Source organism: Poecilia reticulata, linkage group LG4 (assembly GCF_000633615.1).
Source record: "Poecilia reticulata strain Guanapo linkage group LG4, Guppy_female_1.0+MT, whole genome shotgun sequence".
Classification (NCBI taxonomy): domain Eukaryota; kingdom Metazoa; phylum Chordata; class Actinopteri; order Cyprinodontiformes; family Poeciliidae; genus Poecilia; species Poecilia reticulata.
The window spans coordinates 11,160,302-11,175,413 of NC_024334.1; the positions used below are offsets into that span (position 1 = coordinate 11,160,302).

Here is a 15,112-nt window from a genome sequence, read left to right on the forward strand (position 1 = left end):
TATATATTATGAGGTGTATAAAAATATCTGGTTTCAAGGTGTTTTACAAATGTGGGATTTCCATGATTTATTACAAAAAGTGCTTGAATATCCAGGACTTTATAAAGAAATCAAGCACTTTCCAAAACACCTAACTGAAATTCAAGCACTTTCAAGGACTTCAAGAACTCCAAAAAAAGAGATTAAATTGTGTTTTCTGTTTAATAAAGCCATAATGGGAACAAAAACCTATTTTTTTGCATTATAAAATGCAAAAACAAACATGAAGATGTAAAAACCTAAATTTAAAATCAACATTAAATTAAGGACACTCAAGTCCAGTCCAAGAGAGCTACTGAAACTTTTATACGCATCCCTTCTCCAAACTCATGTTTCACAATCCGACTAACAGAAAAATGTGAAAAGTGTCCGATTAAACAAACGGGAAGAAAATAAAACCACTGCAACAAAACAGGAACAAATAAAATGTACCCTAACGTAGAAGCAATTCAAGTCTTAACTAAAGAAACTGTGAACCAACGATAAACTTCTGAGCGCAGGAAACGCGACAGCGAGGCGACGCGCACCATGGGTATCTGCTTCCGTCTCAGAGTCGCTCGGAGCCGCCGATCGATTCTGTGGAAGCACTCCTGAGCAGGAAAGGCAGGATACACTGCAGAGAGGGGAGAGTCAGGCACGCACGAAAACAAAACGCCCCAAAATAAACAAAAACAAGCGGAGAGACTCACCATTCCTGTGGTCTTTGAGAAGTTGATTGGCGTTTTTCCTCTTGGTTCCCTCCTGCTCCAGGAGAGAAAGCAGCCGCTCCTGCTCCTCGCCGGAGCAGTTCATGAAGTCGTTCCACGGCTACCGAAACGCAAGCAGATTCAAAACCGAGACGGTGAAATAAGGAGGGAGTCTTTCAAAGGAAATCACATGAACAGCAGATTCAGTTTACTCCACAATAAGGCAAGATGGGGACCTGGTGGGGCTGGTTTGTTTGTGCAGCAAAAATGTTCATTTCTGCCGCTATCACTTTAAAGATATTAACAATTGTTTCCAGAGGTCACGAAAGGTCAACCAGCCCCTCGTACCTTCTTCAAATCAGACAAAACTGGTGTCAATCAACTCGACTACGTTTGTGCTGCTTTGACTTTGGAGATATTAATAAAAGTTTAAAGGCTCAACCAGTTCCCCCCAAAATTACCTTTAAAATTTCATTAATATCTTCAAAGAAAAAGCAGCACAAACAAAACATTTTTGCTCCACAAACGTAGTTGAGTTGATTGACACCAAATTTGTCTGATTTGAATTAGGTGGAGGGGCTGGTTGACCTTTCATGACCTCTGGAAACATTTGTTAATATCATTAAAATGATAGCGGCACAAACGTTTGACACCATTTTTGTCTGATTTGAAGAAGGTGAGTGGTGCAACTTCACTCAGGTAAGCTGAGGTGGATGGAGAATCCAGAAATTTTACTCAAAAAAAAAGAGTAGAAAATTTCAAAATAAAATTACTCAAATAAAAGTACAGCGTAGTAAAAGTTACTCAAGTAAATTTAATTAGTTACTACCCAACAAATATGTGTAAAAAAGCTTCTTCTCTATTTTTTAAGACATTTAAATCAGACAATTTGATATAAAGATATAAATCTCCCAGCATTAGGTTTTGTCTGCTACCGTAAGAATAAAGCTTCTAAACTGTACCTCTATGTAGTTTCCGTTGGTGCAGGCCTCAGTAAAGATTGACGGCAGGGCCGGGTTGCTGCAAACCTCCAGGTCGTCTTTGGAGCATTCGTCCTTCTCCAGGAGATTGGCAAGAAAACGAGCTGCAGCCAAGAAAGCAGATTATCGATTTTATAAGCTAAAATGTAAATGTGCAACTTAAATGATCAGTATTAAGTTATCTTTTCTTAAATCTGGCTTTTTCTTAAATAATAATAAATTTTAAAAAATCAATGATTCAAAATATGTATATTCTGCACCTCTACATTTATGGATTACCAACTCTAAAATCGTCTTTTTCGACCTTTATCTAACCTAAAGAAATGACCGGATCACACATTCAGTCAGCCTTACTGTTCTCCTGTCGGCGGAGGCTCTTTTTGCCTTTGGCGCGTGGAGTGAGCTCAGAGTTGCGGACGGCTTGATTGATGTAATGCTTCCTTTTGGCTGGAGAAACTCGCTTAGCAGGCGAGCAGGGCAGTGAGACGCATTTACGCTCCTCTATCAGGCTGAAAACCAGAACAAAACGCAACAAATCTGAGTTTCTTTAAGGAATTCAAAAAGGCTAGACATAATTACATCATCACCTACATATGTTTAAAAAGAAGTGATGAATGCATTCTCTAAAGTTATAAATTGCATTTATGTAGCAATGTAAAGTGCAATTCAAATGTATTTCCATTCCAAACAACTGAATTAGATAAATAATGTTTTCTGACTTATAATGTTTTCAGCCCAACCCACGGTTGATTACGGTCAAACATGTAGGATTAAGAAATCACATAAAGAGAGCTAAAAAATTACATAAATAAAATCAAAAACCAACACAATCACAACACATAATTTGTAAAAAATTCGCTAACACATTAGAAACAAAGTCAGTGAGTAAGGAAACAAAACCAGTTAAGGATTTCAGACGCTCACAAACCAGGAAGTTCCTCAAGGCTTGGCAATTATGCAAGCAATTAGTTTGCAATAATAAATCTACTTTTTGTTTAATAATAGACTAGTTGCCATTTAACATCTGCAAAGAAAAAACAAAAGAAATCTGCCAGGAGAGTATTTTAAAATGAAAAGGAACAACATTTAGTTCACTCCAGTAACTGTAAAAGTAATATAGCAAATAGTATTAATATTTTTATTTAATGCTTTCTAATGCCTTGCATTTATCTACCCTCGCAGTCCAAAGAACAATTTTTAACCTTTTCAAAACAAGACAACTTCTCGTTTTGATGAATATCTACTGTAGGAAATGTGTTCTATATTACTCAGGTTTTAAAATAAAAGTGCAAGACATGTGGGAAAAGATGAACATATTCTCCTTCAATTGAACGTTAATACTTACAGAAAAAGCACATATTTTCTAACTTAATCAGAAGAAAATACCATGATTTAGCAAATGCAAAACATGCGTTTTAATGTTGTTATTAAATCTATATTTGGAAATATTAGTGTTCTATTAGAGAACTACATTGGAAAGTGTCAGGAGCCGCATTTTGCAGACCCCAGTTGGCTAAAGTGGATCAGGGCAGTGAAATTTAAATCCTCTGCTTCCAGCAGCAGAATCAGATGTAGGTCAGTGGGTTTGAGTGGGGGATCCTCCCACGTCTCTGCCCAGCTTTCTGTCTGCAAGATGCCATTTTTAGCTCCAGCCCTGCATGTTATTAATATCATTATGTTGTGTAATCTCTACCTTGTTCAGTGAGACTCATCTGAATCATTCACATAACATTAAAAGACATAAGCTAGCTTTTTAATCACAGTTACAACAGCATTTTATTCCTTTTGCGCGTATTTCTTATCTTCCGTGACGTTAAATTGGCTTTAGCGATTCGTAAATGCACACAGCTCATGCAGTTTTAGATTTAGATGTAATAATGTTAATTATGATGGTTTTCTACGACAAACATACGTAAGTAATTTAGTTAGAGCGTTAGCTGAAAACGGCTAACGAAGATAGTTAAATAAATCGTTTAAAAACCTTTAAATCTGCACTAAAAACACCGGCTACAGTAAGCTTCAGATAATTATTTGATATTCGGTCAGTTCAAACGCGTTTAAAGACGAAAAAACACTTGAAACTTATTTTATTATAATTTAACAGGAACTATAGTTTCGTCTAATGCAAACCAGCTAATGTAAGAAGGAAATTAGCACTTACATGTAATCCTGTTCTTCATCATTTGTCAAAACGACCATTTTATTCAAGTATATCGAAAGGGGATGACGAGGCCGTAGTATATTTACAAAGAAAAGGGACAGAATATAGAAAACATAAAAAATTAAAGCAGTGAGAGCGGGTGCTAGCTTCTAGCAGCTAGCCAGTGAGGCTGACAGAGCAAAGGCAGAACGGTGTTGGGGCAGAAGGGGGCGCTGTTTATCCCACCTTACAGACATAATACAATAAAGGAAAAAAACTGAAATAAAAGATTGAAGTAGCGGAAATCAATGTTTCCGCTACTCTGAAACGGAAAAACAATTTTTTATAAATATATATCTATTTTTTATTATTTATAAAAATATGTTTGCGAAGGTATAAAATATGTTTATAAATATTCATTTTAATGAGATACCATCTTGTGAGAAAAAAAAAAAATATTTTTTTATGCATAAAAAATACATTTTTACAAAAAAATATATATATGTTTTTAATGTTTACTTATATAAAACAATATTTAAAAAAACAAAAAAAATATCAGTTATATATATATATAATGGCAAAACAGGCTGCCATAAAATAAAGCTACTTTAAAGCAGAACATAGCATATTTTTTCCACTTTACAACATATAAACTAAATCCAGGAATTAAATTAAATTTATTTTATACAATATCCATACCATATATTATAATTTAACCTATTTGGGGCCATGTAATCAATTTTATATGTAATCCATTTTATATTGCATACAATAAGGAACCAAGAAGGAAACAACTGGTGCTCCTTTATATAAGTTAGAACAGCATAGAAAAAATAAAATTTTACTACTTCAAGTTAAAAAGGTGACATATCTGACAAATATTTTTTGAGGTGATTTTGATTATGTTTTACAATGAATCTGAAAATTCAAATAATACATGAGATCAATAAAAAGGATTATTAAAACATATTTCTGCCTTCTTACTGTGTAAAACTATCACAAGGAAGGCTGCTAACTTCCTGTTTATCTTCCTGTTCGCATTTAAACTAAAGAGGAAGAAATGATTCAACAGAACAAAACAGGCTTCTGAAATAAAACCGAACAGAGGAACAAACATAGTTCATTCAGATTATATCAGATATATGCCAAAAATCAACAGTCATGATCTGTAAAGTCTCTTGAAAAACATCAGAAAACAATTTAATTTGTTCTTAGATAAAGCAGAGATACAATAAAGTTGTCAGCAAATCAAATACTTTTATTTTCTTCCAGCAGAAAACATTCGGAGCAAACTTTAGATTTTTTCCACATCATGATACGAGGATATGATTTGCATCTTACAGCAGATAAATATTTCCTTCAAGTAGAAGTTTACATTCAGTGGTGCCAGCCTTCACTGTGAAATTACACATTCAGCTTTATTTGATTTAACATGCAGCAGCAAAGGATAAAACAGGAGGAAAAACTGTAAAAAGAGCAGAAGAAATCAGCTCTGACAGTTTATTTTGTCTTAAATAAAACAGTATTTTTAAAATGCATCACAGTGCTTCAGATATCCAGCAGGGAACTGAGCTTACTCTCCTTCAAAAGTATTTTACTGATCAGGATTTTATCGCTGGATTTGGACACTTTGGCATATTATAATTTATATAAATCATAAAAGGCTGCACAGTGGTGCAGTTGGTAGAGCTGTTGCCTTGCAGCAAGAAGGTTCTGGGTTCGATTCCCGGCCCCGGTCTTTCTGCATAGAGTTTGCATGTTCTCCCTGTGCATGTGTGGGTTTTCTCCAGGTACTCCGGTTTCCTCCCACAGTCCAAAAACATGACTGTCAGGTTAATTGGTCTGTCTAAATTGCCCCTAGGTGTGAGAGTGTGTGTGCATGATTGTTTGTCCTGTGTGTCTCTGTGTTGCCCTGCGACAGACTGGCGACCTGTCCAGGGTGACCCCGCCTCTCGCCCGGAACGTTAGCTGGAGAGGCACCAGCACCTCTTGACCCCACTAAGGGACAAGGGCGTAAAGAAAGTGGATGGATGGATGAATAAATTATAATAAAAGAGATGTTTGTATAACTGGAGCCTTTCTAGACTACATCACTCATAAATGTGTAGCAGACAGAAAGATGATAAAAAGAAAATGTAAATAACCTCTGCTTGATAGTAACTGCAAACCTGATGACTATCTAAATAAATAATACATTTAGAAAACGACAGATGACAAAAATGTAATTATAAAACATTAAAGAGGTAAAATCCGTGTCTTGTAATAACCTCCAACACTCACATCTATAAAATCCCCATAATAAGTAACATTTAATCTGCTACTGTTTGATTCTTTGCAGCATCTTGCATAAAGTGCTCTCTGGGAAAAATACATAAATAAAAGACGAAGTAAAGGAAACCTGAGAAATAAACTCTGTTTCTTCACAGTATTCCTTCAGGACAAGCAGAACAGACCAAACAGTTACTCTCAGGCTTGTTTTTAAACGCGTATAAAGCTACAAATACGTAGCGAGGTGAACAAGGCACCGCAGCCGTTAAAGGAAGAACATCGTTCACTTCTGACTCCGGAGAGTTTGTGTGAACTCTGCACCATTCGGGTGAATGAACACCGAGCCTTCCTGTGGGATGCTGCCGACTATGAAGAGCGCAGCCGGGTCTTTGCTGGAGCTCTCCTCTCTGTGTTTCGACCGGTGAGATTTGCTGGACTCCCCCTGAAGTCCTCTGTTGCTGCTGCCCGCCTCCGGACCCACTTCCTCTCCCTGAGGTGATCTGCTCATGGGCACGCCGCCGCTCGTCTCCCCGTTTGAACTGACCTTTCTGGCCTTGGCCTTTTTCGGCTTGGCTTCCTTCGGATTGCCGTCGGGTGATTTGGCAGGAAGCTGTGGGGATTTCCTCAGCTGAGGTGGTGTTGGGGGCTGTTGGGGTTTGACGGCGAAAGGATTTATTCTGGCGTGAAGGTTTAGCTGCGCCACGCCGTTACCGATGATCACGTCAGTGAGGCAGTCGTCATCAGTCTGCTCCTTCGCAAAGTTGACAAATACCTGCAAAAATGAAGCAGGGAAACAAATTAATGAGTCTAAGGTTGCGTTGTTTTAAATTAATCTAAAAGTTAAAATCTTCTCTCTTCATCCAAGAAAGCAGTTGTTAAAAACTCCATGAAAATGTTGGATTCCTGCTTCACGTTAAGTTAATTTTACCAAACATTGGTTGATATTGGTTGAGTTATGGACTGCATGTTGATCATCATTCGCTACAGCAGCGCTCTCAAACCTTTAGCGACAAAATTTCTGTTTTCAGAGCAGCGAAGGCCTTCACTTCTGCTGCGTCCTCTTCCTCACCTGATCCAGGGTGGTCTGCGAGACGGAGAAGTCCACGACGCCGAGCTCCTCGTAGTTGTTGGCCAGAACGTCAAAGACGCGGGCCAGGCAGCAGGCGTGCGATGGCAGCTGGTATTGTAGGATGCTCTGGTGTCGCTCCTTCAGCTCGATGGCGGGAAACGACGTCCTCATGTAGGCGTCGATGGGACAGGACTCGGCGTCCAGTTTGGTGTCCGCCAGACGGAGAATGATGGTGTATCCGTCTCCGAATCTGGACACAGGATGGAAGAAGATCAAATTTAAATGTCTTCCTCCATGTTTTGTATCTTTCTTTAACACCAAACAAAGATAAATTAGGTTTGCTGCTGCATTCCTTACAAATCACCAAAAGTCTCTCATTCACCTACAAACCTGAACAACATTCTGATCAATAAAATCCTGACAAGACTTTTTTATCCAATACGTTTATGAAACATTTGCCAAAAATAAAATCTCATCTGTTCGCTTTGTCCTCAAATTGCGGTTTAATCTGCGATGTCTAATTTAAATATTGCTGCTTATCAAAACAGGGCAGAGAAGGTTTTGATTGGCTCCAGGTTTTTCCTAATTAAATCTTAAACAGAGATTTAACTTCATTCTGCACAGAAGAGTAAAACTGTATTCAAGAAAGAGCAGCACTGCTTCAAAATGTAACCAAAGTAAAAGTATTCAAGAGTGAAAAAAGTATTTGGTAAAAAGGTTTCACAAGTACTGATTAATCATAAAGTCTGATTTAATATTTTAAAAAGTAATCAGACAGACAAAAATATAAAGTCTTTGGTTCTGGTATTTTAAAAATTCAGACAGATGGAAGTTTTCCAAATCAGCATTTTGCAACATAAAACTTGAACCGATGCTCACAGCTTACTCTTTCTGCTTGATCTAAAACATTTACACAACAGGCTCAGCAGACAGAAAATAACAGAAGAACTACATATGTTGCTTTTGTGCAATTTGCATTATTTTTCTTTTTTGCTTATATAAATACAACCTTTCACTACAAATAGTGAAAGAACAAAAATATTGGAGAAAAAGATATTGAAAAAACAAATGTCTCGGAGAACTTTTATAAACTTAAGATTGTAGTTTAAGTTTATATATATATGTATTGTTGTGTTGTGTGTAGCTACCGGTTCTTGAGGTGCTGCACGGATCCCAGACACTGAAATCTGCCGTTCACCATGATGGCCATCCTGGTGCAAAGAGCCTCACACTCCTCCATGCTAACGACAGGCATACAAATTGTCAATGCAAGTACTGAACATAATATATAGATAGAAATCAGCAACAACAGGAGGCTTCTGGCTCTGCTCTTTATTGTAACTTCTATACTCCCCTAGAAAAAAATGATAATAAAAATAAGACCACAAAGAATATAAACGTTTATTTCAATGAACATGAAGGGAAACTGAAGTTATTCTCCAGCAGTCCGACTCCGTTTCGGTCCGACTCCGTTTTCGTTTCGGTCCGACTCTGTTTCGGTCTGAGTCTGTTTGGTCTGTTTCGGTCCGACTACGTTTCAGTCCGACTCCGTTTTGGGTGTTGTACCTGTGAGACGTGAGGACGACGGCTCTGCCTTCTTTCGTGACACTCAGGATGCAGTTCCACAGAAATCGTTTGGCCTTTGGGTCCATTCCAGTGGTGGGCTCATCCTGCCAGTACATAGAGAGAAATGTAATAAAAAATTTGATAAAACTAAAGCAAAGCCTCTCCTGCGTCTGCTTTGCTTCTGTACCAGGAATATAACAGGAGGCGCTCCGATCAGGGAGATAGCCGTGGAAAGTTTCCTCTTGTTGCCTCCGCTGTATCCTCCAGCCTCCTGCTCGGCATACTGGGTCAACCCCAGCTTCTTCACCCCCCACTGCGCCACCTACAGGCCAGAGAAGAAACGTCAGGAACACAAAACTTCAAACTATTCAACCTGAACTTTAAGGTAAAACTGAATCATTTGATGGAAACTGAAAAGCTAGAAAGATGAAGGAATCAACATGTGGTTTTTTTTCTGGTTCGGTTACTTTGCCAACAGAATCCTCTGGAACCCCCCTGAGCCGAGCGTAGAGCTCCAGATGCTCCCGACCCGTCAGCATGTCACTGATGGCATCAAACTGCGGACAGTAACCCATCAGCTGGTGGACGCGCTCCATCTCTGTCTGCACACTGAGAAATGGACAAACAGCGTCTTAACAAATAAAGGTTCCTCTGATGGTGAAGGCTTCCCAGCCGGGGAGGTTCTGCACCTGTGCTGGTTGAGGAAAGCCTCTCCGTGTGTGATGGGTGTGTCTCCAGTCAGCATGCGAAACGTGGACGTCTTCCCTGCTCCGTTCACGCCAAGCAGGCCGAAACACTGAGGGGCAGACACAAAACGACGTGTTGTTAGATTAATCTAGTCGACCAGCTGGAACCGAGTGTCTAACAAAGAGTGAGGGTCCATAATCTCATGGTTCAGGAACATTATCCAGTAAACAACCGGTTCACATTTCATATTCATACTGCTGCACAGTTTTAACCCAATAACGAGCTTTTCAAATGCATCTACCACAAACAGCATTTGACAAATTGTTGATTTTCTGTCTGCCATTGATTGCAGACTCTCTTACCCGTCTGGTTTTTATCTATAAATTGAGCATCTTCTGACAGATTTATGCATACGTCTGTCTAAAACAGGAGTGTCCAAACTTTTTGTCAAGTGGTTCAAAGCTGAAAGGTCAAAACTATTCATGAGACAAAAAAAAAAAATGCAAAAAATAAAATCAAACAATTAAATTTGTCTGACTTTGTTGTTTTTAATTGTAGATCCAAAAATGTAAATGATTTTCCACATTTGCTGCATTGAAATGAAGGCAACACATTTTCAATTCTGTTGATTTGAGTCACTTTCTCTAAAAACACTTGTTACATTCTGCCAAGTTTAATAAATTAAATAAAAGCTGATTTGGGTGCAGCGAAGTCAGATGTAGTTCTACTTATTATAAAAAATACTTGGCTAAAAAAAGACAAAATACTTTATTTTGTACTTAAAAGGGTTTTTGTAAGAAAATTATGTTGGTAAAAGTTTTATCCTGATTTAAAAATAAATAGTTTGCACCACAAATGGCCGCTGGGTTGCACTTTGCACACCCCTGGTCTTGAACCTTTAACATTATTGGCTGCGCTCTCAGGACGTCACTCTGATGGCTCCAAAGGTCAGAACTGAACCAGGCTAAAAGGCTTTTAAATCTCCTGCCACCTGAAATAATCTGCAGAATTATTTGAAGTTATAATTTCTTTTGCTTTAAAGGACAGACACATCAGATCACTCAGCTTCTTCCCTAATGTTTAGTTACATGATGTCTCCTGGTTATGAATTGTTTGCATCTAGTTTTGTATTTTGGATTTGTTCTGTCTGATGCCGTCTTATTAGAAAAGGTTTTAATCTCAAGTTATTTCATGGTTAAGTAAAAGATACACACATAAATGCACAAACTTCACAAAATGTGGGAAAGCACAAGCGATTTTGTAAGTTTCTCACCTCACTGCGGGGAATCCCGAGGCAAAGTTGATCCACAGCTGGCTTTTTTCCAGCTTTATAAACCTGAACGACAAAATAAAATAAGTTTATATTGTTATATTCCTGTCATAGGGAGCAATATTTAATACATGAGGATTCAGGATACCTAATGGTAAATCCACAGAGCTAGCTGCTAATTTCTAGACAATTTTCACAGTAAACATTTCTACAAATTTTTAAAAATGCATTTGTTTATGTTACAAAGACATTACATAAGGATTTTACATAACACTTAAAAATGCACAAATTTAACTTCCTACACTTGCTGTCGGGTGGTCATATTTCTGACAAACTCCTCTGAAATCATATTTTAGGTTGCTAAAATAAATAGTTTAAGCATTTTGTACCTTGCTCAGATCAATCATGGTGAGGATATCAGACTGGGCTTTGCCACTTTTCACTCGTTCACGTTCTCTCGCTACGTCTTCATCCTCTGGACCAAGAGGAGGAAGCTGAGGATCGTTCCACCACGGCCTGGACAAACATGTTATAGAGTCACTGATTCGATAATAAATCAATAACCGTCTTTACAGCGAAACATCAGGGAAAACAGAAACTAAGTGAAATATGCTCAAGATAAAACTTAAATCGAGCAGGGAATGGAAGAGGGGGGTTTACCTGGAGGGAATTAAAAACTTGTACTGCAGGAGTATGGTGAAGATGAAGAAGATGACGCCTTCAGCTGCCATCGCAAACAGATTCTTCCCAACAAAGTCCCACTGAAGAGGGTGAAGAGACAGTTTGCTTCCTGCAGGGAGACACACAGGAGGAAGATCCTGACTTATGTAAACAAAAAACATTTTGTTTATTCAAACTGTCCCTCTATTATAGCACTACAGTGATAACAGGAGGCAAAACGTAGAGCCGCTGCTTTCTCAGCTAGAGAGTTTGAAGGTTTCCCCCAGAAAACTTGCTGAGCCCGACGGTTGGGCATCAGGGCAGTTATTTTTCTGAGTTAAAAAATGTTTAAAGTTGACAGGAAATTTGAAAATATCACTTAATAATTATGTGTTATTGAAAGATTGGAAAATTTATATCTGAACCTGTAGTTAGTTAACTAACTACCTATCTAACTAGCTGATCCACATAAAGGTTTTAAGTAAGCTAACTAGCCAACTAGCTAGCCACATAAAGGCCTTATTTTGCACATTGTTAAACCGATACTTTAGTTTCAGTTACATTAACTCTTTCTTGATGAACCCAAAGAAAATACAAACTCTTCAAACCCAGAAAAAAAAGTCCAGGTGTGATGGCAGAATTATTCCTGATAATTACTTTTTAAACCAAATTAGGTATAGAAAACATGAAAAGCAGACATGTTAGACGTGTTTCCAGATAAAGAGTAAATCTGTGGGTAAAGCATTCGTACCGAGTCTCTGGAAGGCGTCGGCCAGGGCTTGGTTTTTAGCCATGTCGATGAGACCTCGACCCAGGCAGAAATGTGGGAAAATCAAAAACACTTTCTTTAAGATCCTGTTGACCTCATTCAGATGCTGCAAGAACAAAATCCACGCATAAATTAGAAACAATTAATGCTTTTAATGTACAAAGAAAAGCAGAGAAGATAAAGATAAAACTTCAGTAACTTAAAACCTTTATGTGGTTCTGAAGATTTGACCCCTACATGTTCATCCAGTATTAACCTTTTTCCAAATCCATCTCAGTGTATTTGTGTTTTTGCACCTTATCTACAAACAACTCCAGGACGAAGGTGGCGATGCTCCCGTTGATGCCGATGAAGAGGTTGAGGGAAGTCAGAACAACATAAGCCGTGCTTGGAACGGAGAAAACAAAGGATGCTGGGTACATCAGAGGAGTGATGGAAAACCTGTCAAAGAGAAACAAACATTGGATTTAGACAGATTATTAAACAGACATAATAAAACATACAGAACAACAGACACTTTCTTTTCAGAAAGAAATGAGAAGCAAAGTTTCCTGGTAACAACTCGACGTACCCGTAGAAGAGCAGCAGGAGGATCAGAGCCGGCAGGTTGGTGTCGGAGACGTAGGACTGCTGCTGAAAACTGATGAAGATCAGCACAACCATCGTGGCCGGGACAGAATAGTTCAGCTGAGAAAAGGGGGGGGGGAAAGGGACAAACACTTTATTGAAGCTGAGTATTTGTCATTTTAATATCTACACATGCAAGCATAACTTTAAAGTGAATAAAAACTGCAAGGAAAGAGCTGAAAAATCCACGTATGATCACTTCAAACAGCAAAACAGCATTGTTTTTATGTACATCTGAATGTTTTATACACAGAAACAGTGTTGAAAGCTTTAAACTGTTGGTTAAAAATCAAACACGTCATTCAGCACAAATGTCTCTAATTTTGGGTTTTTAGTCATGAATTTCAATCATTACTTTTCCAGTGTGAAAGGATTATTTTAAAAAGCAAGAATTTGTCCACAGGTTTGAATTTAATAAATAGATAAATAAAATAATTGAAAGTCATGCTTCTAATCCTTAACTGAACTTGTTTTTTTTGTTTTGGTTTTTTTTAAAATAAAGGGTTAAATGTATCGTAATATGATGTTCATGCTGATAAAGTGTTTATTAGTCACTTTATTCTTAATATTATATTTGAACACAATGAAACTCCAACTCTCTCTCATAAAGCAGCGTAACTGAATTTTAACTAAACTGTGGTTCCCTTGACGTTGTTGCAGATTTTCTGAAGCGGATCGAACTCTCACCATGTCCCAGGCGAAGTTGGTCAGCCAGTACAGGATTGGCTTCACTCCGCTGACAAACTGCAAATGTTTGGCTTTACTGACTCGCTCCTCAATCAGGAAGAGAATAAAACTGGCCGGCACGAAGGACATGGCAAAGACCACACAGATGGAAACCAGAACGTCCACTGAGGTCGACATCCTGAAACGGGAAGAAGGGGGAAAAAAAAAACTTAAGAATAAAGACCAAACAGATGGAGAACAAAAATTAAACTTAAAGATTCACATTTAGTTTTGTTTCTATGAAAGTTTTGGCAGCACTTTATTTGAAGTGATGTACATAAGACTGACATGACACCGTCATAAACATGAAAGAGTTTTTATAAATGTGTTTGACTGCAGTCATTCGGTAAATAATGACACTTTTAATGCAAAGTTGACACTTTTAGTGAACTTATAAATGCAACTTTGCACTAGAAGTGTCATTATTTACCAAAAGACACTTCACGACAAACATTTATGAAGACTCCTTCATGTTTATGACGGCGTCGTGTCAGGCTTATGAACATCACTTCAAATAAAGTGTTACAAAAGCTTTTTATTCCTCCAAACATTTGTATTTTTGTACAATTAAAAATCCTCTTTTTTTTAAGCATTTCCTCGTATAACTACTCCAGGGAGTTAGTTAGCTTACCAGATGCAAGTATTTTTATTTATTTATTTATATTCAGTCACATTCAGTGACATACATCACTCTTAGGCATATATATATATATATTATGAACTTGATCTATTTTGCTTATATTTGTATCATTAATATTTAAAGCCGTAGATGGAGCAGCTTGTCAACAAATAAGCAATTTCCCCTTGAGAATCAATAAAGTCTATTCTATTCTATTCTGCATCACCAGACTTCACGCTGATATTCACTGACATTGCTATTTCAGTAAGCTGCTTCTTGGTGAGGTTGAGCGGGTGATTGTAGACGGTGATGCCGTGTCTCCCCCGCTCCGGTCCGGGCGGCAGACTGGCTCTCAGCAGGCCGTTGTTCATCACGTTCACATACGACACCATGGCGTGATAGCCCTTGTTGTTGTACCACACCTGACATGGAAAATGAAATTAAAACTCTTTAAAAAAAGCGATGTTTTAAGTAGGAAACTATGCGAGAGACGACCTTGAGAGAAACTGTTCACCTTGACGTTGTTCACGGTGTGCATTTCTCCCAAAAACCCCGGCAGCTTCTTCAGCAGTCGATCCAGTGAACTGTTCTGTGTTCAACACAAACACATTTAGGCATGAGATATAAACAAGGTTAAAAAATAAGCAGAACATTTAACAGTAATCAATGTAGTAACACTAAAAAGGACAGGAGGAATGTGTCTGCAGGACATTTTCATGTTTTTGGGAGAGATCTCACCCTACTGGTCGGAGGTGATAATGGAAATCAAAACTATAATGGACTTAAATTTAACTTGTGATTTTACGGTTTTAATTTACCCCAAATACTGAAGTAGTCAGGCAAATATCTTCTATTAGTATAACTAGTTGGCCCAAAGAAAGCTACAACTCACAAGGGGCTCGATGTGGAACCACCACCATCTTTGGACCGGAAGGGAATAATGAAGGAAATGTATGCAGTGGAGAGACTTTTTATTACGACTTGCTGCTGATAAATACAAAAATAC

The 15,112-nt window shown here is 38.0% G+C and overlaps 2 protein-coding genes across 3 annotated transcripts in view; both read right to left on the bottom strand.

Annotated features, from left to right (window-relative positions):
* r3hdm4 (R3H domain containing 4) overlaps positions 1-4,060 on the bottom strand; it is an 8,614-nt gene extending 4,554 nt beyond the window's left edge. Inside the window, exons 1-5 of the mRNA XM_008406660.2 lie at positions 3,867-4,060; positions 2,060-2,214; positions 1,688-1,809; positions 729-846; positions 567-652 (exon numbers count right to left, since the gene is read on the bottom strand). Of these exons, the coding sequence (XP_008404882.1) occupies positions 567-652; positions 729-846; positions 1,688-1,809; positions 2,060-2,214; positions 3,867-3,904 (519 nt within the window). The 5' untranslated portion in view covers positions 3,905-4,060. The remainder of the gene's footprint in view (positions 1-566; positions 653-728; positions 847-1,687; positions 1,810-2,059; positions 2,215-3,866) is intronic.
* Positions 4,061-6,130: 2,070 nt separating this feature from the next.
* abca7 (ATP-binding cassette, sub-family A (ABC1), member 7) overlaps positions 6,131-15,112 on the bottom strand; it is a 34,341-nt gene continuing 25,359 nt past the window's right edge. For both annotated transcript variants that reach the window (XM_008406658.1, XM_008406657.1), the window contains 16 exons: positions 14,621-14,695; positions 14,359-14,528; positions 13,449-13,626; positions 12,706-12,821; positions 12,431-12,575; positions 12,117-12,240; positions 11,366-11,495; positions 11,095-11,221; positions 10,709-10,771; positions 9,438-9,544; positions 9,216-9,357; positions 8,936-9,070; positions 8,749-8,852; positions 8,331-8,423; positions 7,183-7,432; positions 6,131-6,885 (listed from right to left, as the gene is read on the bottom strand). In XM_008406658.1, the coding sequence (XP_008404880.1) occupies positions 6,397-6,885; positions 7,183-7,432; positions 8,331-8,423; positions 8,749-8,852; positions 8,936-9,070; positions 9,216-9,357; positions 9,438-9,544; positions 10,709-10,771; positions 11,095-11,221; positions 11,366-11,495; positions 12,117-12,240; positions 12,431-12,575; positions 12,706-12,821; positions 13,449-13,626; positions 14,359-14,528; positions 14,621-14,695 (2,448 nt within the window). In that variant the 3' untranslated portion in view covers positions 6,131-6,396. The remainder of the gene's footprint in view (positions 6,886-7,182; positions 7,433-8,330; positions 8,424-8,748; positions 8,853-8,935; positions 9,071-9,215; positions 9,358-9,437; positions 9,545-10,708; positions 10,772-11,094; positions 11,222-11,365; positions 11,496-12,116; positions 12,241-12,430; positions 12,576-12,705; positions 12,822-13,448; positions 13,627-14,358; positions 14,529-14,620; positions 14,696-15,112) is intronic.